The 24464-nt window shown below is 38.3% G+C and overlaps 4 protein-coding genes across 8 annotated transcripts; 1 reads left to right on the top strand and 3 right to left on the bottom strand.

Annotated features, from left to right (window-relative positions):
- Positions 1–575: 575 nt before the first annotated feature.
- On the bottom strand, positions 576–6029 carry NEDD1 (Transducin/WD40 repeat-like superfamily protein). Its single transcript, XM_086234826.1, has 10 exons — positions 5669–6029; positions 5323–5423; positions 4945–5205; positions 4735–4839; positions 4267–4332; positions 3880–4101; positions 2691–3269; positions 1719–2324; positions 1099–1275; positions 576–996 (listed from the first exon to the last, which is right to left on the bottom strand). The coding sequence occupies exons 1-10, from the start codon at positions 5823–5825 to the stop codon at positions 889–891; spliced, it is 2382 nt and encodes a 793-aa protein (XP_086090952.1). The 5' UTR covers positions 5826–6029; the 3' UTR covers positions 576–888.
- A 714-nt stretch (positions 6030–6743) lies between these two features.
- Positions 6744–11266, bottom strand: TOPP4 (type one serine/threonine protein phosphatase 4). The gene is made up of 4 exons (XM_086234827.1): positions 10761–11266; positions 8894–9453; positions 8589–8811; positions 6744–7155 (listed from the first exon to the last, which is right to left on the bottom strand). Exons 1-3 carry the CDS (start codon positions 10960–10962, stop codon positions 8635–8637), a joined length of 939 nt encoding a protein of 312 aa, XP_086090953.1. The 5' UTR covers positions 10963–11266; the 3' UTR covers positions 6744–7155; positions 8589–8634.
- A 4219-nt stretch (positions 11267–15485) lies between these two features.
- Positions 15486–19107, top strand: DAR2 (DA1-related protein 2). 2 transcript variants are annotated; one of them, XM_086235037.1, is made up of 12 exons: positions 15486–15635; positions 15807–15943; positions 16517–16607; positions 16695–16806; positions 17021–17141; positions 17229–17312; positions 17493–17612; positions 17742–17954; positions 18036–18098; positions 18225–18340; positions 18453–18511; positions 18606–19107. In XM_086235037.1, exons 1-12 carry the CDS (start codon positions 15590–15592, stop codon positions 18929–18931), a joined length of 1488 nt encoding a protein of 495 aa, XP_086091163.1. In that variant the 5' UTR covers positions 15486–15589; the 3' UTR covers positions 18932–19107. The 2 variants fall into 2 exon arrangements, with proteins under 2 accessions (XP_086091163.1, XP_086091162.1); XM_086235036.1 differs by having other exon boundaries at positions 15488–15635; positions 15783–15943.
- Positions 19108–19440: 333 nt separating this feature from the next.
- LOC147289940 (uncharacterized) lies at positions 19441–23848 on the bottom strand. Of its 4 annotated transcripts, XR_015121034.1 has the most exons (9): positions 23371–23848; positions 22625–22801; positions 22373–22522; positions 21934–22035; positions 21776–21846; positions 21594–21661; positions 21062–21166; positions 20852–20937; positions 19769–19906 (listed from the first exon to the last, which is right to left on the bottom strand). XR_015121034.1 is itself a non-coding variant. In XM_086235035.1 (7 exons), exons 1-7 carry the CDS (start codon positions 23620–23622, stop codon positions 19665–19667), a joined length of 1062 nt encoding a protein of 353 aa, XP_086091161.1. In that variant the 5' UTR covers positions 23623–23847; the 3' UTR covers positions 19441–19664. The 4 variants fall into 4 exon arrangements, 1 of the variants encoding a protein (XP_086091161.1); XR_015121033.1 differs by having other exon boundaries at positions 20852–21166; positions 23371–23847; XR_015121035.1 differs by lacking the exon at positions 20852–20937 and having other exon boundaries at positions 19792–19906.
- Between the last annotated feature and the right edge of the window lie 616 nt (positions 23849–24464).

Genomic DNA, 24464 nt, shown 5'->3' with positions numbered 1-24464 from the left:
CATGGTTGCAACAAAATTCCCAGACGCACGCTTCAACCCAAAGAATGCAAGTCGTTCCTAACCCAAGCTTCTAAGTTCTAAGTCTAGCTCTCAACAAGATGCCATCTTGACCAAAAATCAGCTTCTTGATCATAATTTGCATCAGAAAGTGAATTTGTATAACTTCTAAGGTCAAGGGCTCAAGGATTCTAGACTGCTCGGGACAAAGGGAAGAGAACAAAAAAAGGAGAAAAATGATATTGAGTGCACAGAAGTCGGAACTCTATCAGATACATGCTTTGAAAGTAATAAAACTGGTACATTGATGCAAAATTTGAAATATTTCTTGAAAAAGATGTAAATTGGGTCCCTTTTCACATCAAGGAGGGCCTCTGGGAAGCATAACAGCGGCTGGCTCTCCATTCATCATCAATTGGTGGTTGGGTCACACAGAATTGCTCTTCAACCTAGCTATCATCCCTGAGATTGCCTACTGCCACAACCCATCAGCAATCTGAGGAGCTTAGGCATTCTAGATCTTCGGGGTGGCTACCTAGACACACTGCCTTGTCCAAAGAGGTAAAAATAAACAAATAAAACCACATAATAGCCTCCATTTAATAACCAAGGTTGAACATCATAATCCTTGTAATTGTTCCGAAATCAAAGCCTTCATTAATTAGCTGAAAACAAACATATCTGTACATGTTCACAAACTCTACTTCCTGTAACACTGGCATTTTTCTATTTTTTCCTTTTTATCTCCACCCCACCTGCTGAGAAAAGCAATTCTAGTCTACCTAAAGAACATAAGCCCACTGATGAAGGGCACATTCATAACAATAATACAATCTTCACCCAGACAAAAAAAAAAAAAAAAGAAAAGAAAAAGGAAATCTTCAACAGTGCTCAAAGCAATTGCCGGAGCTGCTGGTTTTCTTTCCGGAGAGCCTTAATTTCTTTCATCAGCTCAGCTTGGTTTTCCAGAATTGTACTCATCACATTTGACATTTCCCTCTGTATAACGGTTCCAGAAAATGAACGAGGAACTAAATGAAAATGAAAAGGGAACTAAATGAAAATGAAAAGGGAACAACAAGAGCAATGGCGGATGCATACCTCTTGCATATGAAATTGTCTTAAAATTTCTATATGAAGGTTCCTCATATCTTCTTGTATGGAATTCTGAAAGGAATCAAGAGTTTCTTCTACGGTACGCTGAAAAATCTGAAATGTAAAAGAATTTCCCTGTTGTGCATCTTGCTGAGGGGGCATTTGGGCTTGTGAGGTTCCTCCCTGTCACAAGTATTGTGATTGAGTGAACTATTATAATCTAGAATGGCAGAACAAAGAGTGAAAGCATGTAAGATGCAAAAGCATTAAAACAATCTTTCATGCTCTATTTCTTTTTTTTTGATGACTCTGGTATCCAAATCTTTGACCTGACTAATCCCGAGGGCATGTGTAGACCCATCAATCCGGACGGCCAGGACAAACCCCCAACTCCATCGATTGTCGATAGCGGAATTGGGTGATGGTGGCCCCAACAGGAGTTTTTGCACCCAGGGGGGATCAAACTGAGGACCTTGCAAACTAGGCAGACTTCCCCAACTCGTCCTTACCACTGGACTGACCCCTGGGGGTTTCATGCTCTATTTCTCTTTTTATTATTTTTTTTAAATGGCCTATTTAAATGCAAAATCAGACAAAGACTTATCTAATAAATCTGTTATACATACATTCATGGTTGGAAGAATCCCCGACTCTGTGGTAGTTAATGTATCTGACTTTGACAACAAGTTATTCAATGCTTCTTCTCTGATTTCAGCTCCTGTTTTCTTTGTTTTTGGCGAACCCACTGCGAGGGGTGTTCGGTCGTTGAAGGAAGACATAGTGCTTATCCTCTCTGCATAAGTAGAGAATCTCCGAGGCAGGCTCAAAGATGTTGGTGAATCAAGGTTAGCCTGTCCCATGATGCCTCTGTTAACAGGGGACATAGGCATGGCACTAGAGGAAAAGTGTTCTGGAAATCCTAACGAAGTCTCCTGATTGGAAGACATATCTTTGGTGCGCAAATTTGCACAACTCATGCTTAAATTTGCAGAGGAGCTAACACTTGTCTGACTTGTTAAGGACATATCTGGTAATCCAGATAAAATTGATCCTGATGTTTGAGCCATCATCCCAAAGCGAGATGGCATAGTGAGTGGCTGACGCGCAAGGGTATACTTATCAGATAATCTCTCACCACCCCAAGCTTCTGGAGGTGTGATGGATGTGTCTTCAGTCTTGGAAGTTGGAGCAGGAGTTGAATCTAACAGTGCAAACGAAGATTTGGTGTCATCCTGTACCGAGTAATAAAGCAAATCATCATTCAGAACATACATCCTACACATAATAGTCAAATCTCTAAATTTAGCTTAACACTGCGTAGAAGTAACTAAACTCTAGCCTAGATGGTTGAGTATCAATCTATAATTTTGTTTGGTTTATCAGAAGGATATAGTGGTCTAATATCATACTATGAAGTACTTAAATTCTTCATCCAAAAATAAAATGCGAAGAAGACTAAAATAGATTAATATTACAAAATCAGCACAAAGGAACATAAAATCTAGGTTCACATGCAAGGTTGCTATTTAAAATTCAAAAGATGAATATTTCACATTATGCATTCATAGAAGAAAACTAAAGTAATGGGGAATCGAGACCTGCTTAGAAGTTGAGTTGGGCTTCCAATCAAATATTGGATGATCATTGGCCCCATCCTCTACAAAAGAGAACCTCCTACTGGACGAAGGAAACAAAAGTGACGAAGGCTTCTTATCAACAAGCAAATGATCCTTCTTTGATCTGTCATGATCATCCCACAGCTTGTCAAGTGTAGGTGTGATTGGATGAACATCCACAACAGGGGAGAACACATCCATATCATCCTTGAAGTTATAAATAGATCGAGGAGCATTCAATCTTGACAATGTTCCACCTGGCCACAAATGGGCTCGATGTGGTGTATCCTCTGCAGTAGATAAATGAAGAGTGCTTGATGTTAATCCAATGCCAGTTGCTGTACCTGAAGATGCTTCGGCTGATAAACCTGAACGGCCTGGATTCCGAGAACTAGATACTGCCATAGATAGAGAAAGATTTGATGAAGTCACAGAAGGAAGTGGGTCAGGCATAAGGACTGAATCTTCAACAGCATCTCCTAAAAGAGCAGTCTCCATAGTACAATTGCTTTCATTTACAATGACAGGTTTTGACCTTTGCCAGCATAGACTTGTAACAGCCTGATCAATACTGTATATGATTAGTACAAACAAAGTAAAGAAGAATTTTGACAGCAGTAAAAATTCGAATCTTTGGCTAAAAAATCCATGTCATTCACGTAGACTGTTTTTAAATGCTAAACCTGGTGATAAATCCACCTAGTACCCAGGGTTGGTTGAAAGTTCAAACCAGGCCATAAAGACAATATATATGACCTTGTATACCCCTAAACATAATGCTGAAAAGGAGGAACAAGTAAGCAGTACTCAATCTGCACCCCTCGCCAGGGGGGGTTGGGGACCGAGCCTGCACCTTGATCCTTAGTGATGACAAACTAACAACACGCATAATGTTTAAATGATTTGGAATTTAGAAAGGCAAAAAAAAAAACTGTCAAACTTTTAAATATTAGATACAACACAATTGTCTCCAAAATTCATATGTTTCAGAGATAAAATGCTTTAGTTCATTAAGTTGATGCTCAAGGAACAGTGCAGTAATTAGGCAAGGTCCACCTCAGCTTAATGCAAGTAAACAAGTATATGTATGTGTACATGTGTGTAAAGCAATATGCATCACATAATGATGGGGAGGACCATAATAAGGAGGTAGAAAGAGAGAGAGATCTACCTCTGAACTACTATAAGCACGAAGAGCAGTGAAAGGCTCTGGTTTACCACGAACATCATAGAACACCACACGACCACTACTTGTTCCAGCTGCCAGTACCCAGCCATCATCTCTAAATGCTAATGAAGAGAAAGGTGCCTCGCAGGAAATGCAAGATGAAGGTCTTCTAGACCCTGAGTCGTAAGTATACAACTTTTTATCAAGCCCAACACTAGCAATTGTCTGTCAAGAGGAAAAATATTTGAATAGCAGAATGCTAAATTAATATATTTCCTGATACTTTGGCCCTATGAAAGCTTCACTATTCCATAGTACATGATAAAATAGCCTTCTTGTCTTACAAACATAATGGACTAAAGTAAGCAAAGTTGAATTTATTTATGAGACCTTGTCATTAGTTGGCGAGAAACTGATACCAGCAGTTGGTGCAGAATGCTGCTTCAACCAAGAAAGCTGCATAAAAAAAGTTTGGAAAATAAAAATGAGAAGAAAAACCAGTTATATAACTAAACACAAAATGAAAAAACTCAGAGAAACAAGAATTAGGGGGAAAGTAATATAGGATTTTTCAACTTTATTACTGTGCCTAGATTTAATAAGGCGAAAATGATCAACAATAAAGTTAATAAAGGTATAACAAATTTAATGCTCCCTTAGGAGTAAAGGAACAATTGGATACTATAAAGAAATGAAAATTCTCTCTAATTCAGATATGCCTGCTTTCCATAATATGAACTGCAACTAGAATTTATGGGAATGCAAACACTAAAGACCAGGACCACCCAGCACAACACTTATGTTATTTTTTCTTTTTGGTGTTAAACATGTAGAGAGATTCATTAACACACTGCAAACCTTTGGGCTACGACCAGTTGTGTCCCACAAATGTACAGACCCATCATCACCTGCAGTCACCAAAAGGTGTCGACTAATCCTGGAATAGTCAAGCACTCTTAGTACCTGGTCTTAAAAAACAGCAAACAAACAATTAGCTTGGAAACCAGAGACTCAAAACCACGAAGACCAGGGAAAAAAACCAGCGGCAAAATGCATCGAGAAAACAACCTGTTCATTAGGGTCCTTAAGTTCAGCAGTCTTTGCACCGGATGCAAGGTTGTGAAGTATGAGATCCCCACTGAGACTGATGGAAGCCAAGTGCTCATCTTTGCAATTGTACACTGCACCTGTAATCGTACTGGAGTGACCATGCAACGATTTGATACATCGCTTCTTCTGCAAATCCCATATTCTTACAACCTGACCGCTTCCACCAGAACATATGTATCTAGAAACCTTGTTACTGAAGCTGAGAGCCAATATAGACTCCTGTTGTATAAATGGTTCAACCAGAAAAAAAGATCAACTACTAAGCTAACCCATTTTCTCAATCATTTTGTACAGTAATGGCACACCACATCTACTTCAATTATATAATTAAATTACCTCACTGTCGGTCCCAGACACTGGAATGGTGCCCATGCTCTGCCCATTCTTATGCCACAACGATATCTTCTTATCATCTCCAGCACTGACCACGACCAAATCTGCACAATCACAACCCACATCGAGTAACAACAAAGTCCTCTGTTTGGTAGCTAAGAAAATACATTTGATGATTCTTTTTACCTTAAATTTTCTCATTTTGAAAAATCTTAATTCTTTTCAATGCTTATTATAAACAAGGAGAAGGATAACAATCCATAACCACCTTCCAATTCTACGATACATACATATATATATATATAGAGAGAGAGAGAGAGAGAGAGAGAGAGAGAGAGAAGTGACTGACTGGTGTGGTTCCACTTGACAGAATTGACATGGCAACCAGGAGAGGGAATGTAGCTCAAGACGCAGGGATCGCTGGACTGTATGGACACATCGAAGAGCTTCACTGTGTCACCTCCGCTTGCTGCCAGTAACGTCACCGACGGATCCGCTAATTTCATTTTGGCTTCCCTCTTTCTTCACTTCACTACTTTTCCGATTTGGTTTTTCCTTCTTTTTTTGCTTTTAATGGGAAGCTACCTAATTGGCCAAAAAAAATGGGAAGCCACCTAACTCCAAATCCAATTTCAAGGAAAATTCAGTGAACAGGATTCCCGGAAAATTTTTGAGAGTGAGGTCGAAGAAATCACAAATTGTAAGAGGTGCTTTTTAACTTTATTTATTTATATATAATTATTTAAAATGAAAAAGTTTGGGTTTGGAATGGAGAACCTACAGCAGATTGAATCAAAAAAACTAAAAAAGAGGGCGAAAATTTAAATGAGATAGAGAGAGGAAATAAGTGGGCGAATGTATGGACCACGGCCCATGGGCCCACAACTTTTTTTTGGGTCAAAGAGCCCACAGCTTTATTCTGTGTTCTGCGTTCTGTTTTATTTATTTATTAATTTATATTTGAATGAGTTTGTTTGGAGTTTGGACCAATGTTTGGCATATAAGATAATAAGAGAACAGTTTGTCTTTCTGAAATTAAAATAAAAAAACAATTTAGCAGAACCAAGGGGCTTCCGAGTTCCGACTAATGAAATTGGACAGACTCATACCTTTCCAACTATTAAGTTCCAAAACCAGAAATATAATTTTATTGAGGAGTAAAAATCTCACACAAAACCACGAAAGTAGTTGGTTTTTTATGCATTTCTTATCTAATCCAATATTATTGGCTTCACAATTTCAAGAACTAATCCAGTCTAAAGTAGTCAAAAACAATGTGACACTTCTTTTATTGCTGCTGATTCAAGTTCCTCTTTTGAAGGGGATATTTCGTTTGTCACATTGTTGGGCACATTTGGCCATATACACCCACTACTGAGGTGTCAACAAAGATGCAATAGAAAGATGCAACACACAGCCACCAATAATAGTTGATCATCTCTTAACATCAAAATAAGTATCAAGCACCGATACAAACAGTTCAATCAATGAGTCATGTAACTAATATTCAGAGAAACTGAAGGCTTCTTTTAGGGGGAGTGAAATCAGGCCTTTTCTGTTGGCCTCAATGGAAAGCACAACAATGAGTCGCCAGACCAAATATATGTACACAAATGTTGCAGATTAAGCATTACAGAGAAAGGTGAACGAGGAAACATGAAAAGTCTTCTGCCTCATGCCACTCCACAGAGTGTTTGTCCCAACGAGACCAACTTCCATAGCTCCTCCCCAGCTTAAAGCACAGTACTCAGGATCTCCTTGAGATAGAGGAAAGTACTGAAGTTGGCAACCTTGGTTTCAGCTAATTTTCCCAAGAAAAATGGAAAAATAAAACACCTGCATGAGAAAAAATAGATGAATATGAGGAAATGACAGAAAGTTAACCGATATTCGAGTTGCAAGTAGCACAAGGAGACTAGCATTGCAATTCATCAACACAAGACAAGTCAAATGTACAAAGAATATGTGTTATCACAGGACAGAACGGTTACCCCCCAGACCTAGAGGATCTTTTTAAGAGCTCACTGTTCAAAAATAGTTCAAAAAGAATTTGGGTATGAGTTTGGGCCGATTGGCCTTCACCAAGAGGAGGGCATAAATACATGTTTATGAGTTATCATTGATCCTTTGACCAGCATCAATAAATTACAAACCAAGTATCCTTTGTCATACTTAAGTTTGCTTGAAGCAATAAGAGCATCTTAGACGCCTTATGAACCATGAAAACCAACCTACTAATAACATACCTCTGCTTATACAATTTTATGAGCCAGAAAGCATGCAGATAGCAATACAACAAAGCCCGAAATTTATTGATGAAAAGCCATACATTGATCCACACAAAAATTTGTCTTGGAGACATTAGAAAATGAGATCAAGAGTTCCATTTATTCAAGAGAAACAGGGAGCTAATGGCTTCAAGTTGGATATTGAAAAAAACTAGCTGTAAGATTATGTTATAGTTTCACGCTAAGTGATCAACGATGTACCTTACACATGTACCATCAAGACTATCCTTATTAAATATATTTAATTTCTAACTTAAATGCACAGGTATCTTAAAATTTTCAGTTTTCAACTAACGTAATCCAAAATGCTTTCAAGACAACCAAGAAAAAGAAAGAAATTAACTGTTGAAGACAACTTAGGAAATCAGTGAAACTTAAAATAATAAACTAACAGAGTTATCCAGCATCTGAAAAGGGTGGAAAGGACCTTTATCCAGAACACTACCAAAAAAGTAACTTTCAATAAAGTGACAAAAAACTGCTGAGGTACAGTTTGTAGTTTTCAACTAAAGTGATCCAGAATGCTTTCGAGACAACCAGGAAAAAGAAAGAATATAACTGGTGAAGACAATAAAGGAAATCAATGAACCTTCAATTTACAACCTTAAAATAAATAAACTAACAGAGTTCTCCAACAACCCCCATAACCTTTTTCTTCAAAGGATAAAATGAATAGCAGAAGAAAAGTAATAGCATTCAAATATGCCCACACTACACATGCCACTAAAGGAATAGCATAGACAGCATGATACATAAACACACATAACCAGCTAGGGAAGCCTTGTGCACAATAAGTAATAAGTAATCATTCACATTTGCACACACACGCACCACCTACGCACATACAAACAATTAACAGAAGTAACAACATAAACAGCATGACACACACACACATAGATAGTGAACCAGCATGCATGAACATGAAAAACACACAACATGATCAATACCAAAGGGAACAAACAGCAACAATAATCAGCTGACCTGATTCAAGACCGAAGCAGTGGTATTACAATCATCACATTTTTGTTCACATCATGAACTTGGATTTTTTCTCTGCAGGCTTAAGAATCTGGAAAGAGCACATTAAGTTCTCATCTACACTCATCATTGCACCAGCATTGTCAAACTCACCACAGTAGTTGGGGGCTGAAAAGATTGTAACAAGTTGCCTGTCGGCAAAGAATTCATAACCATCCTCCACAACCTAGACCAAAACATTTGTTTCAGTGTCCACAGTGAGTAGCATGAGTGAGTAGATTAAAAGAGGGAAAAGGAAAGTCAATAACCTGATGGGCGCGACAAACAAGGTCCAAATCATGCTTCGTTAAGAATTCTCCCACCTTATCAGGGCCAAATGTATATGAGACTCCTCTGTCATTCATTCCCCATCCTTTAACATCTCTACCAGGATCTGACCAGAGCAAATCACAAAGCAAGCCGGTATCAGGAATAGCAGTTGGACGAGGTAAGTTTCTGATCTGATCCAAGTTTGTCAAATCGGGGGAAAGGCCACCATGCATGCATAATATTTTGTCATCTATAAGAGCTGCCACTGGAAGGCAGTTAAAACTGTCGGTGAAGGATTTCCAAAGTCTCACATTAAATCGCCGCTTACACTCATCATAAAATCCATATATACGATTAATTGAAGCACATTCATGATTTCCTCTAAGAAGAAAGAAGTTCTCTGGATATTTAATTTTATAGGCAAGCAAGAGGCATATTGTTTCTAAACTCTGTTTCCCACGATCCACATAGTCACCTAAAAACAGATAATTTGCACTAGGAGGAAAACCCCCATATTCAAAGAGCCTTAATAGGTCACTGTATTGCCCATGGATGTCACCTGAAAATAAAAAGGATAACTCGGGTCAGAAGCATAAATTCCAGGATAGTGAGATAAATACAACAATGCAGTTAATAGAAAAGTTGCAACAACCACTGCAATATGAGCTGCAGAGAGCAAACAAGCCACTTTATATAAAGATATATACCTGTAAAACCTTTTTTTCAAATATCAACAATTCTCAAAGCCTTGGACTGATCTACTCACTCAAAAATAAACAGAGTCAAAACCTGATGCACTAATTTTATTTCTCCAATCCTTGTGATGTTGTCAAACAAGACATGACAAGGATTTCTGGTTCAAATTGCATGCACCTAATCACCTGTGTCAATGTTTTACCATGGTTCCATGAGAAACCCATATATCCATAGGCTCAAATGATCATCAACTCTCTCATACTTCATCGGCTCCTCCTAACCCCTTTTCCCACCAAATGAAAAGGGGAAAATCAAATGTACTCCCCCATCCCCCTTCCAAGTTTCCCCATGCTTTTTCAAATATTGGATTCTCAATGACATTCAATTAACCAAAACAACCTTAGTTTCCCCAAATGCAAGTAGAAAGCATCATTACTTTCAAGGAAAATGACATACAAACATGCACATCAACGAATTCAATTGAATTGGACAACCGGGTATAAGGAGGAAACAAAGAGATGGTGGTTTGACATTTTTAATTTCAGCTTTTTACTACTATGCCCACATGCTTTACCAATTATACAGACCATGGTATACGATGTCACATTGTTTGCAAGAAACAGTAGCAAACCAACACGACATTGGACATTTACGCCAACTTAAGAACACATAACAATATCAACTAGCCCACAGTCAATTAAAAAATACATAAAATACGAGGCACAATCATAACATTAAAAAGGGGGAAAGGAGAATCTATTTATCAGAACATCTACAACAAAAAAAAGGAAGTATATTCACCAAAAATATATACTTAATAATGCAGCTTTCCACAAATTGTTGCTTCGCTAAGCTACTTGTTCGCCAATTTTCTCCATCATACAAAGTCAAAACTTTGAAACAAAAAAAAAATGCATATTGTGCTCAATAAACCATGATATCAACTGAAAAGGGTTCACCGGTGCTCTGGTACATCTTTCCCATAACCAATTTCATATCAGAAATGTAAACAAAGAGAACCCATCAGAGAAAAAATCACATAAACCCCATCAAAACAGTACAAAAGCCATGAGAAGGGAAAAAAAACCAATTCAATTTGGTACAACTCAAAAATTTAGGAAAAAATACTTGATAACTATATCAAAGTATGTGGGTAAGTAAAATACGCACCGCAAATTTTGATTGGGGCTTCAAGCTCGAGCAAGTTGGGCTGCTGAAGAAAGATTTCTCTGGAAGCAGCACAGAGCTGTTTGATCTCAGACTCAGAGAGCTGAACCTGCTTTCCCGGCCTCGCTAATCGGACCTCCGTGAGGCGTCTGATTATGTCATCGAGCACGGCAGGGTCCATCCCTCCCTGCCCTTGCGAGGCCATCCAATTGGGTTTTCAGATCCTCCGTTGAACGGCTCAGATTTCTCCTCGGCAACGGAGAAACCCTAGAAATCTGAATGGGGAAAGAAAGGTCTGACGGAATGGCTTTGTGGGGCTTTTCTTTTTTTCTTTTTTTCTGAGCTGTTGTTATGTTTGGAGGGCTCACTTTCTTGTACTTGCTTTGGGTTTTGGTTTGGTGGGTCTATTTTTGCTTTGGGTCTATTGTATAAAACTATTTTCTCGCGAAAAAAGAGTGGGAAATAGAATGAAAATTGGGATTAAAAATTGTTTCTTTGATGGGGAAGAGGAAAGCGTCAAAACATTGAAGATGAGACGGCTGCAACTCCTATGTGACGGAGGAGCCTATAATATCTGAAAGAATGGGTTTTAGGGTACACGACGTCGTGCTGAGTAATATCGGTTGGACTGGAAGGACAATGGGCTTAATCCATAAAGCCCATCCAATTAGTTAAAGTATTGGGTGGGTTGGGTGACCAACACGAAGCTCAACCCGATATACTTAGTTTGGGTTCTAATCGTGTTCAAATAAACTTAATTAAGGTCCAATTTGTAATCCAATGGCCGAAAAAGAAAGGTCCAATTTGTAATCATGGCCCAAAACAAAAAAGGTCCAATTTGTAAAACTTGTTCATAAATTCGGGTTGTGCTCAATTTATGGGGGTCTATGGGGTTGCGCCAGCCACCCATGGTGGTCCAGTGAAGGAGGGAGGCAGAGAGAGGGGAGAAAGAAGGAAGACGACAGAGAGAGGGAAGAGGGAGAGAGAGAAGGGAGATTGGGTCGTGCCAGCGATGGGGAGGGGTGGGGTCGCGCCAGCGGCTGAGAGGGGTGGGGTTGTGCCGGCCACCCTTGGTGGTTCGGTGAGGGAGGGAGGTAGAGAGAGGAGAGAGAAAGGGAAGAAGGCAGAGAGAGAGAAGGGAGATCGGGGTGGGTGGGTCGCGCTGGCAATAAGGAGGGGTGGGGTCGACCGGCGAAGGGGAAGGGTGGGGTCGCGCCAGCGGTGGGGAGGGGGTAGGGTTGCGCCGGCGGCAGGGAGGGGTAGCCGGCCAAAATTGAAAAACTGAGTTTTTTTTTTATGCAGGGGCAAAATGGGCAAAATGGGGCAAAAATTTGAGGGGGTGGCCAACTCAGTGATTTTGGGTGGTCTGAATAGCCCCCTCTTCCGATTAAGCTCAAGTTGTCTAAATTGGTCAAATTAAGCTCAAATAACACATGTTAAGCCCACAAGTTCAACTTGGAAAAAGCAGCTTTTTTTTTTTTTTTAAATACATTTGGGGAGGGGAATTAATAGAGAATTGGTTTTAAACCCATAACTTGAGTTGCAATTTAGTCCATCTATTCAACTAGTGCGTACCGGTTCAAATTTTTTGTTGAGCTTGACAGGTTTGAGTTAAACTTTAAAGAAGTATAATTTTTAGGATTTATTTATAGGTTATTTTGTATATGGATTATGGTCGTAGGTGCATGCTTATGAAGGTTATGACGTTTGGTAATGTAACATGAAAGCATAATGTGATTTGTTGTTATTAACTTGTTGTCAACAAATGCTTCTCATGCATGTCATATATATATATACTTCATATTTGTTTGAATATGTCTGGCTTATCCTTGGCCAAAAAAGAATATGTCTGGCTTAGTGTTGATCTTTTCTACTTAAAAAAAAAAAACCAATTAACTTCAAAATTGAAAACAATTAAGTAAAAAAAAAAGTATAATTATATATTCAACCCAAAATGGAGTGATTACTTCATCATGTTTCTGAAATTGCTTCCTCTTTTCAGGATACCATAGCCTAAATTATCTTATTTAAAGAAAAGCATCTGCAAGGTTTTCCATTTCATGTGGCTTGAGTCAGAGGTATAGTCCTATTGCCCTTTACTAGAATCTTGGCATCTACATCAACTGCTTCTTATTCACAACTTCTCTAAACACAGACAAAAGAAATGTTAAAATAATTGGAAGATCTCAAACTGAGAATAAATTGAAATGCATAAGACTGCCATAGAAATTTTCTAAGCTTCTAGGAAACAAAGTTCCTAGCTAGGCTGCCAAGACAGCTGTAGATATAGGTCAAGTCAGACCTATAGATTATATACCCCTATGCAGATCTAATCTTGAGAGTGAATGGTTCAGCTGTTAATTTGTAGCTTGCTGCTTGCTTACTTATGGTAACTTTCGACTTATTGGGGATAAACAGTAGATACTATTATTTCATACAATGGCGGAGCCATGAATGTATCTTTGTGGGAACGTGATGAAGAAGCCGGCTTTTTTGAGACATTTCATCAAACAGTTTTTACCCTATCAATTGAGGATAAAATGAAAAAAATCAAAATAACCAGGAACAAATGTTTTATTGGGGGCAATTGACCCCACAAGCCTGTCATAGTGTATATCCATCACTGATTTCATAAATGGTAGCTAAATCACAGAATTATGGATGTTCATCACATAACAATAGAACCTACATGATTTTGTGGGACTGCACAGGAACTCATGCAATAACATGCACATAGAAGGGTTGTGCATACAATAATCTGTACATGAAAGTGGGTTGGGCAGCTAGCTAGGCTTGTTCATAAACAGGACAGATAAAAGCTTTTTCTTTACAAGGAAAAGGTCCAAACCCACTCTTAGCCAAATCAATAAATAAGTAAAAAACCATTGGTGGCTTACAAAGGTTCCCTTTATCCTGAAATTAGTCGTTGATATATAATATAATTTACTTTAATTGTGGGAATATTGGACAGTTGCCTATACAAAAACCAACCTTGCCTCATTTGCTTGTTGAAGGCGATTACCGTACAAGAAATGTGAACAAAGACCCTTCATTGGTTGCATAGAAATGAGTGATATTTAGAAATTTTAGTCCCTATTGCATAATTGTCATCAATTTTTGTTAAAATTGAGACACTTTAGTCTCTATTGCCCAATTGTCACTCCTTTATGTGCAACCAATAAAAATGACATTTGCTCACATTTCTTGTAATGTACATAAAAACATCAACCACTCTGTTGCCTTATCAAAAGAGGTATAAATAGAAACTCTCTATGTAAAAGAATCTATTGAATTTTTCATTTTAGAAAGAAATTGTATAGGCCAATCAAAGAACCTTATTCATTCATTCTTGTAAATCCTGTAGCTCTTGAAATAGCGCAATGTTTTAGTTACCATAGGTAGCGCAATAAGAATTTTGATTAAACTACCAAAGGCATCTTTTGGCATCAAGATTACCATTTAATTTCATGAAAACTGTACCATAAACTTTTGTACTTGAGTGGTGTTTTTCTTTTTGGTCTGATAAGTGGCTTCTTTACCTATTTAGAAAGTGGGGCAATACATACCTAAACATATTTTGCTGCAAAGTGGGTTGACTACGTAACATATCAAAACAAATAATTCACGTGTCAACCTGAATTATTACATATATTTCACGATATTTAATATAATTCATTTACATATATATTTTCATCTAACTACATGTGAAGGGATAAGTTGAGAATATAGAATCTTACACTATATTTCTCGACATATTGTCACTCAGTACTGACTAATAAAGTGAATGAGTATGAGTTCTTATATATGTATAAAAAGAAAGGATTTTTTTTTGGCGTAGATAGTATATTGTTGCCATGTGAAAAATGAATGAAAGAAATTAAATAAGTATCTTATTCCAGAGGAAGCGAGAGAATTGTTACATTGACAACCTAAAAGGAAGAAAAAAAAGAGAGAATAAAAACCTGTTATTTTTAGTGGACCACCAAGGAAGACTTTCCGGTCCGAAGCCATTTGTAAAGGTTTGTTTGGCTGTGTTTAATCTGGGGGTATTCTGGGAAGAGATTAGGGACTGATGACTGGATAACCCAAGCCACTTTGGAGACATCCAAACAGACCCCGAAGGCAGTTGACACTTGACGATGGCAAAAAGCTATGGTATTTGTGTAAATTAAGCGAATATTCTGAGCACTTTTAAATCAAGTTAACTAACTTTTAATTGTAAACCCGGGAAAACATTCAAAAAAATCAGAAAGAAAGAGAAAAGAAAAGCAAGCAAGAAAGAGAGAGAGAAGTAGAGAACATTCTTTCATTCATTATGTCCAACTCCAATTGATGACGATGCGTACAGACGCCGCACCTTTTCTGCTTAATTCTTTGGGCTGTCCTCCACCCTTACTTTAATGTTCTCCGCCTCAGCAGATTCCCTCCCTCTCTTTCCCGCCCCGCCTATATATGCATCAGTGTGTGTGTATATATATATATATATATTTATATTTATATCTTTTCAATTTTCAGAAATTTTCGAATTCATTGCTTTCGAAGCGAAGAATCTCTCTCTTTCTCTGCGTCTCTCTGTCTACATTCTAAAATCACTTTCTTTCTCTCTCAGAGATTCTCTTTCTCTCTCTTTCTCTGTTTCTCTCCTTTTACTTTTTAACGATGCCGAGTGCATTGTTCTTCTCCCCCTTTTCTTTCAAGCCGTCCGTCACTTAATTCCTCTCTCTCTCTCTCTCTCTCTCTCTCTCTCTCTCTCTGTTGGGTGTCCGTCCTTTTCAAGGCTCTGGCTGATTCCGGCGAAGTCTGTACATAAAAATCTTAAATTCCCATCTCCAATGGCTCCCTCAGGTGTCACCCAGCTCTCTCACCCTTGTGTTTATGGTATAAAATTTTAATTATATTCCTCTCTCAACTTTCTCAAACAATTCAACTTCATCATCGGTTTTTCAAACTCTGTTTTTTTTATTTACAAAAAACCAGAATTGTAATTAGTTGGGAGATTGTTCTTGAAATGTTTTTGGTAAGCAGGGGACTTTGTTTCTTCGTACGCAGAGAGGAAGTCGCGCTTTATGAAATGGCTCAGTAAACTTTTCGGGAGTGGGTCCAGTCGAAGAGGTACCCCCGGTACTCGCAATCCACAGCTTATTGGGGACGAAAACATGGTTTGGCGCGTGCCCATTAGATCAGTGGTTTGAACATCCTCTCTTTTAATCCTTTTTCCCTTAATTGTGATTGTTTATGTTCAAATTTGGTTGCAATAATCAGATATAAAAGTTAATATGAATTCAAATTATATGGGCAGTATTGTAAGCTAGACATGTGTTTACTTGCAATCCTTCATAAGCTAGATTGCTAGTGTATATATTCTTTTGAGATTGCATAGAATTGGGGTTTGGTAGAATTTGCTCTGCATCTTCTTTAGAAAATTTTATTGAGTATTACATCAGTATTAGCTTGAGCATCAAGACGTTAACCAAATGCTCAAAAGTATTCATCTCAACAGTTTCTCATTATGTCAGTAGGACCTGTAAAATTGTTACTTCCATACCAAAACTTGATGCCCTGTTATGCTTTGGGTGTAAAACAGAGAAATATATAATGTGCACCCATAATTTTCATTTGCATATGCCAATGAAACAATCTTTCCGCCATATACATTCCTCATTCCCGTGGTGACTGGTTGTCGCGATTGAGTGGGTTTGTTCTGACTCGGTAGCCAAAAGGCCAGGCATTTCTCAATTGGTTTCTTTCGATGTGATCAGGATGACCGCCCTAGAACCCCGAAGGAGAAAGGGGAATTAGACCATGCAATTGCACTGTCTCTGGCTGAAGATTTGAAGAGACCAAGTGGTAGTAAGTTTCTATTGTTCGAGATCTGAACTCTCAATACTACTCTGTGTGTGTGTTCACAATGTCACAATTTTTATTCTTTATTGCCAGGATATAGATGGCAGGCAGGGAAAGATGAAGAGCTTGCTGGGTCACTTCAGGATAGTCCGAAGCCACCTATATATCCTCCATATCCCCCTCCTCCACAGTACTATGGAAATAGGTAACATCTTTCAGTTGTACTTGTAAATTTTTGTAGCTTAGGGTCAATAATTCAATTCCCCTGTGTGTGCTTGTCAAACATCAGTGTTAATGAAGCTTGACACTTGCTGCAACTGATTACATAATTTAAATGAGTTTGTGACCCACCTAAGTCTAAGTTGGTAGCACCCTTATTCTCCAATATTGTCATATCAACTTCAAGTTTAAATTTGCAGAATCTGCGCTGGTTGTAAAAGCGATATAAGTTATGGCAACTATCTGGGATGCATGGGGAGTTTTTTTCATCCTCAGTGCTTCTGTTGTCGTTCTTGTGGTCGTCCGATTGTTGAGAATGAGGTAGCATGTCTTTATTGGACTCATGTCACTGTATTATCTTTTCTTTGCCTTCATCTAGTTCTTACCGGTGTTTTCTCTTGATCCAAGTTCTCTTTGTCAGGGAGGGATCCATACCACAAGTCCTGTTTTAAAGAGCTGGCACATCCAAAGTGTGAAGTTTGTCATCAATTTGTAAGAAATGTCTATTACTGGCTTTATATAGAGCATCTTATCATTGAGCCCTTTCTACCATTTTTTCTAGGATTGTACAGATTTAAAAGAAAAAAAATTGACACTAAAGCTTTGTGTATTACTCATAATGATGGGTGAGCTATATTGACATTAACAATTTTCTATTCCAAAAATATTCAGATTCCAACAAATCAAGCTGGTTTGATTGAGTATAGATGCCATCCATTTTGGTCACAAAAATACTGTCCATCACATGAGCATGATAGCACAGCTCGTTGCTGTAGTTGCGAACGCTTAGAGGTACTAATCTAAGCCAGTGCCATAAGTTGTCTTACAAAAGTAGTGTCCTCCACAAAATATTTTTGAAAATGAAACATTATGAGCACTAAATCAAATTGTTCTGCCTTTTTCTTCTTTCCCTTCTTGAAGTCTTGGGATGCAAGATACATTTCATTGGGAGACGGACGGAGTTTATGCTTCGAGTGCATGGAATCTGCTATCATGGATACTGGTGACTGTCAGCCCCTGTATCATGCCATCAGAGATTATTACGAAGGATTGAACATGAAATTAGATCAGCAAATTCCTATGCTTTTGGTTGAAAGACAAGCACTCAATGAAGCTATTGTGGGAGAGAAGAATGTAATATTGATATCCTGCTCTATTAGTTTTAAGTTTTTATGGTTTGTGTAATTCTTCTAATTTAAAACTGGCTCTTTGCAGGGCCTCCATCACATGCCTGAGACAAGGGGTTTATGCCTTTCTGAAGAGCAAACCGTCACCAGTGTGAGATATTAGACAATTTTTCTAATTCCCTTTCCTTTCTTCATTAAAATTCATATAATTCATGAGCAGAGCTTACCAAACCTTTGTTGTTTGTTTCTCTTGCTTTCTCTATTTCTTACTAATCAGATACTCAAAAGGCCGAGAATTGGGGGGCAACAGCTTATCGGAATGAAAACCCGTCCTCAAAAGTTGACTCGAAGATGTGAAGTTACTGCCATTCTTGTTCTCTATGGTCTCCCAAGGTAATGCTCGTTTATTCTTTTTCTTTCACTGGCTAGGAAATTAACCAAATCTAAAGCATGCCCAAGTTTCCAAATCATCTCTATTTGAAACTGACTTCGGTGCTGGATGCAGATTACTAACAGGTGCTATTCTTGCCCATGAGTTGATGCATGGCTGGTTACGCCTCAAAGGTAGCATATATGTATTTCTGAAGCTCTACCCACATGAACCTCCCTCTTCTCTTTTGAGGATTCATTGTTTTTCTCTTTCAAATGCACCGTGCAGGCTACCGAAATCTTAATCCTGAGGTAGAGGAAGGTATATGTCAGGTGCTTTCCTACCTGTGGCTTGAAACCGAAGTAATGCCAGGATTTAAAAACATGCCGTCTTCATCTGCAGCCTCCTCCTCCTCGTCCTCCTCATCGTCATCCAAAAAGGGTGGAAAGTCGAATGTTGAGCATAAACTGGGTGAATTTTTCATGCACCAAATTGCCAACGATTCTTCCCCAGCATATGGAGGAGGGTTTAGACAAGCTAATGCAGCTGTCAGTAAGTATGGTTTACGTCGTACTTTGGACCACATTCATCTCACTGGAAATTTCCCATTGTAATGAAGAAAACAAAATGGTCCCTATTTCTTTCTCTTTGCTTTATTTATACCCTCATTGACGATATTATTTTGCCCACACTCAAAGGATTGCAGAAGCTTTGGGGTCCTGTAAGGATACAAGTCCAATGTCACTCTTCCAATCAATAATGATAATAAGATGCATATTTTTATCTTTTCTTTTCACATACACGATTTTTCTATTTGATGATGTTTTATGGCATATGTGCCAATGAAGTAGAGAATGGTTATTGATTAAACTTTACTGAGAAATTTGGTTTCAGAAAGTGCTTTGAAACTTCTCATATCCCTTTTCACAGTTTTAGTCAAGGATGATAATTTATGACTAATTACAAACGATCACTAACACACTCACCCTTAACCACAGCCACTACACTTCTGGAAACTGGAGTGGTAACAGAATAAGCTTTTCTTCTCCTATTTCCCTTTTTCATTTGAAAAGACTCAAAAGAATTGCCAATTATATGGGTATTACTGATACAAGGGTGGCACTGAAATCAAATAACGTTCAGCAATAAGGAAAATTGAATATCTTTGACAATTGTAGGAGACAGTTGTGTTGCATACAATTCTAAATGTAATATAGGCTCCTAAATCTATACATGGAAAAATGCAATGCTCACAGCAGCAACGCAAAACGAACTACCATGAGATTTGTTACAACAATTTCAATCACAACCTTCTTTCAGTATCATTTTCCGAAAGATGTGCATCTACTAAAAACCAGCATTAATATCTGCTAAAAGCATCTTCAGAGTCTCGTACGTCATAAAGCAAATGCCTACACCAGGTACCACCTTGTAGTATTCTGGTAGAATACCTCTATACAAGCCACGAAAGCCTTCTGTCCTGACAATTTGCCTAAATATACCAAAAATGCCTGTATTGTAGACACGGGCTCGACCACCGGCCCCTTCCAACTGCTTCCGCCGTCTCACAAGATCCAATGGAAATGTTGCTGCACAAAATAGAGAGAATAAAATGAAAAGAGCAGAACACCATTTTTGCATAACATCATACTCTAATGCTGTTTATTTGTGTCTTGAACAGTTAACAAATCAACTAACACAGTGGAATACATTAACTAAAGACGAGAAAAAGAGACTCACAGAAGTCAAAGCCAAGAAAATACAACTGTAACATGTGATCATACAAAAATACAAGCAAAAATTTAGTCTAGGATGTATTGCATTTAGCTCAAAAAAAGCTGAGTGCTTGTTACTGAACACAAGCCACTGCAACAATATGCCCATGTAAAAAGTGGTACACTACCATGAAAAACCACCAAATGGGGTCTCATGACTGTTCATGAATCGATCATATTGCAAGCAATCTGTAGAACATATCACCCAATTGAGAAAAAAAAAATACACCCTAAAGTGTCGGTACGCAGGCAACAGAAATATTGAACACATTTTTATCCAAACAAATTTTCTATATATCCCAATGAACACATCAATGGAACAATATCACACTCCTCATGAGCTTGAATAGCGACACATTTAGTCCAACATTCATTCCCAGATAAAGTGAGTAAATATTGGCTGTTAGACTGCTAGCACTCTGCAGATTGAAAACCCAGTGCTAACTGTGATAATTCTACAATTTTATGTTTGAATGAGTTTCAAACTTGCATGCTACATTACTTTATTGGCCTTGAATGAGATGTTAAAATTTTTTGTCAGCAAAGAATTTCATAGTCAACACTTGCACTAGTAGGACATAATGAATGAAAGAAAGACTGCCTTGAACAAAGAAAAGTACATTTTTTATTAAAGATATTTCAATATTGAAACGAAAAAGAAATGTTCCTAATCCATATTTGATGCAGATTGATAAATAGAGTACTCCCACATGCACTGGTGAGGCTTGATGGATTCCAATACCTAAGTGAGAAGCATACCTCAAAGAGGACACCTCACACATTTGGAAACTGAGAACATAGGTTCACCTGAGAGAAGGCACCCTATAATAGAACAGACTGCAAAGCTTTGGGAGACAAGTCACCGAAGAAATGTTGTAAAGATGAAGTTAATCAAAATAAGATCTTTATATTAACAAATTACGTTAGATGAATGATGAAGGAGAGGCAATTTCTTGTCAGCTTCCTTACTAAAATTCACAAATGCCAGATAAAAACTCTCCAGTCTGTTCTCGGGCTCTAGGGGTCAGTCTGGTTAAAGACTTGGTGCAGAGTCTGCACCACAACCTGTTTTCTCTGCATCAAAAGCATAGTAAACAGCTCTGTACATTAACTTCTATGAAATTTTGACATTTCTAATTAAAAACACTTAATTAATTCAACCAGATTGGTTAATGTAACAGCACTGTTTAAGTTAGGTCTTAATGCAATAGTTCAGGTTAGGGGTATTTCAACAAGTAACACAATAAAGTAGATCCAATAGAAAATGGTCAAAAATAGTGAAAGAAAAATGTATATAACTAGTATAGGGGAAAACAAAAAAAAACAAAAAAAAAAAAAAGCACCACAACCAAGTATCAAGGTTGATACTGACATTTATACAAACTTTTGACTTCCATAAAAAACAAAAAAAACAACCCTCAGTATATGACACAAGAAGTTACATAGGCTCTATTAAAGATTTCTGAGGAGATTCCAAAATAGAAAGTCTAGGATCACTCACCTGTTGATGATGCAATTCCTGAAAGGCTGCCACAAGCAAGACTAACCAGCACAGTAGAATCATCAGGCCTGATGTAAAGATGATGAACATTATAGAGTTAGGCCTAACAATAGGATGCATGCAATAGTAATCGTAAGATCTTAAGACCCTAGAATTGCTGAATTAATTAATAAAGTGATCACCTATGTAACTGCCAATATGATCTCAAGGTCTCGTATACTGAAAAGCTGATAGCTATACTGGGCCCAACACCCTGCATTATAGACAGTACAGCAGTCAGCTCCACACAAGAAATTTTTTTTAAGCATAAATGAAGTTACAAATAGTAATTTGAGCATACCAAGAGGGTTGCTCCAAGTCCTTTATAGAGGCCCAAAATACCCTCCTCTCGGCTAATAGTTCGCAAAGTATGCCAAATACCTCTGTAATACATCACATTCGTCTGCAAAGTTCAAACTAGTTTAGTAGGGAAGCAAAATGCACATCCAAAAAATAATCAGTTGAGGCAAAGATCATTAAAACAATCATAGAGACTAAACTGCAACAATCCTCAAAGGTTGAAAGGGTTGAAACTAGAGCTAAATATATGCCGGGGTGGGTATTGATTCAAATCTAGCACTGGACCATAAACATTTGGGTAGGTAGAAAAAACAAAGTTCACCAGTGAGCAGCAGAATAGCATTCCCAAGCAGGTCAATCAGTGCTTTAACAGCTTACAAATTAATAGTAGAATCTAGTAAAGGAAAGGAAAAATTGGCTTCCCAATCATCTTATCTTACCTGAGCTGCAAGGCGTGTCCTTACAAGATCCAAAGGATATGTAACTGATGCAGCTGTTATTCCCGCCAAACCTCCACCCACAAAATGTACACAAAGGTCTGTACTTAGGTTGTCCCTATGATTCTCCAGTCCAGGAACTGTCTGTAGGAACTGTACCCCATAAAATACAATGAATTAAAGATCAAGCTATGATGTATACATAAACTTACTTGAACTGTAAGAAGGTAATATCAACTAATTGTTTTAACCAACCTTTTTATACCGCTCATATGCATAGAAATTGACAGAAGAATAAGGAAGACGATGAGCAATTGTAACCAGATTTCCTCTCCAGAAAGCTCTAAATCCTTCTTCACCAGCAATTCTTGCGGCCTCACGCCATATGCTAGTTTTTCTCAACGTTGCAACATCCGAGTGCATACCTTGCACCTAAAAGATATAACATGATATCAAAAAAGGAGCTCTTAGTGAAATCCCGCAAGGCCAATGTTCAGTGTTCCCCATAACAAAATTAGGTTAAGCGTCACTAGCTAGAAACAATACACACTACTGCTGTACTGCACCATACACATCTGCAACCACTAGAAATATAAGTGAAAGGTTAACGCTGCTCTTGAAAGAAGCAAACCAGGAGAAATGGGTCAACATACAACCTAAAACACAGCCCAATAACTCTGACACCATTACTGCCCTTGAACACCAAGTCACCAACATTCTGCCAATAATACTACCAAAAAAGTTAAACTAACTCTTACTAATCCGATGAGCATCCCCAAAACCCCCGTACTAAGACATAACTCAAAGTCCAACTTTCTACCCAAATTTTCATTGACCAAAACACACAGAACCCCAAATTCATACAAAAATATATCATTATAAACGTTAAAAGCCTCTAAACCAAACCTTAACTCATTACACAACAATAAACCACAACCGCCCAAAAAAAATCAGCTTGAAAAAGCAAACGTTAAAAAAAAGTGAAAGAAAAGAGACCAAACCTGAAAGAGAATAGTAAGGCGAGCAAGAGGCGCCGTACAAGTCTTACTGAGAGCGCCAGCAACTCCTCCGGCAAGAAGCTGCGATACCGTTCCGATCTGAGACTGTTGGTGCAGCGACTTCTGCTGTTGCTGCTGAGGCAGTGACTGCGTGAGTTTTCTCACACCACCTTCGACGGCGACGCCTCCATGCCCCGTATTCAAAGCTCTCTGCCCTCCTTCCACCACCACCCCAACTCTCGCCTCCGTCTGCATTCCCACTCTGGAATTTCAGTGTGCCCTAGAATCACCTGACTTCACAACAAAGAAACCTCACCTTCAATAATCGAAACCCTAAGAAACAATTAATTGTTGCAAAACCCTAGCGATTCAACCCCGAGGCAGTTTTCTTATTCTTCTTCTGCTTTGAAGCTTCAAGCTTCAATGCTTCTTCATTTCTTAGTTTGTTCTGACTCTGCGTAATTTGAACGCAGGAAGGGGGAGAAGAATGTTCAAAACTACGTCGTTTCGGCCTCTTCATAGTTGCGATGCGTTTGAGGAAAAAGTTAGGGTTTGCGTCATTGTCAACTTACCGAGTCGGCAGTTGTGCTCTAGTGCGGTCGGTTGTAATGTAGCGCGAGCCAAATGGCGAGTTCGAAGACCTGATCTGTTGTAGCAAAAACATATTTGGTTATTGATATTTGATAAGATGATATGAATAGTGAAAATACATTGAACTTGGCTGATAAATTAATTTGGTCGTATCATGTTACAATAGCACGGGGTGCACAGAATAGACTCCGTCGTGGAATATCTGATTTTTTCCCTTACGAATATTCTTGCAGCGTGAATTTCTAAGGCTCTCTTGGTGATGACAGCTGGGAAGCTTAACGTTGCAGTCGGAAGTCGGTTTACTCTAATTTCCACTATGAAGCTGCCAGGCAGCACTTCTTGGAAATCTAACATTAAAACCCTTTTTTTATTGTCGAGGCTCGAGAAAAAAAGAATTAAACCTTTTTTTCAACCACCGACCAACTCTTTTACGCAACACCATTTTCATGGGATTAAAGATTTTTACTTCTATCAATAGCCAAAATATATATATATTTTTGGGTTAA

The sequence above is a fragment of the Dryas octopetala genome, chromosome 3, assembly GCF_963921425.1.
Source record: "Dryas octopetala chromosome 3, drDryOcto1.1, whole genome shotgun sequence".
NCBI lineage: Eukaryota > Viridiplantae > Streptophyta > Magnoliopsida > Rosales > Rosaceae > Dryas > Dryas octopetala.
This window is presented reverse-complemented; position numbering and strand designations above follow the sequence as displayed.

What these genes read in the sequence shown, in the direction of transcription:
- TOPP4 (XM_086234827.1), bottom strand. Translation starts at nt 10,962, where the DNA reads ATGGCCTCGCAAGGGCAGGGAGGGATGGACCCTGCCGTGCTCGATGAC. An exon ending in AGCCCCAATCAAAATTTGCG is followed by an intron (nt 9,454 to 10,760) that starts GTGCGTATTTTA and finishes TTTTATTTTCAG; the next exon opens with GTGACATCCATGGGCAATAC. An exon ending in TTGTTTGTCGCGCCCATCAG is followed by an intron (nt 8,812 to 8,893) that starts GTTATTGACTTT and finishes GTTTTGGTCTAG; the next exon opens with GTTGTGGAGGATGGTTATGA.
- DAR2 (XM_086235036.1), top strand. Translation starts at nt 15,590, where the DNA reads ATGGCTCCCTCAGGTGTCACCCAGCTCTCTCACCCTTGTGTTTATG. An exon ending in CTCTCACCCTTGTGTTTATG is followed by an intron (nt 15,636 to 15,782) that starts GTATAAAATTTT and finishes TTTGGTAAGCAG; the next exon opens with GGGACTTTGTTTCTTCGTAC. An exon ending in CCACAGTACTATGGAAATAG is followed by an intron (nt 16,807 to 17,020) that starts GTAACATCTTTC and finishes TTAAATTTGCAG; the next exon opens with AATCTGCGCTGGTTGTAAAA.
- NEDD1 (XM_086234826.1), bottom strand. Translation starts at nt 5,825, where the DNA reads ATGAAATTAGCGGATCCGTCGGTGACGTTACTGGCAGCAAGCGGAGGT. An exon ending in TGTCTGGGACCGACAGTGAG is followed by an intron (nt 5,206 to 5,322) that starts GTAATTTAATTA and finishes TTTATACAACAG; the next exon opens with GAGTCTATATTGGCTCTCAG. An exon ending in GACAATTTCATATGCAAGAG is followed by an intron (nt 997 to 1,098) that starts GTATGCATCCGC and finishes ACCGTTATACAG; the next exon opens with AGGGAAATGTCAAATGTGAT.
- LOC147289940 (XM_086235035.1), bottom strand. Translation starts at nt 23,622, where the DNA reads ATGCAGACGGAGGCGAGAGTTGGGGTGGTGGTGGAAGGAGGGCAGAGA. An exon ending in GCCTTACTATTCTCTTTCAG is followed by an intron (nt 22,802 to 23,370) that starts GTTTGGTCTCTT and finishes TATATCTTTTAG; the next exon opens with GTGCAAGGTATGCACTCGGA. An exon ending in GGACACGCCTTGCAGCTCAG is followed by an intron (nt 22,036 to 22,372) that starts GTAAGATAAGAT and finishes TGAACTTTGCAG; the next exon opens with ACGAATGTGATGTATTACAG.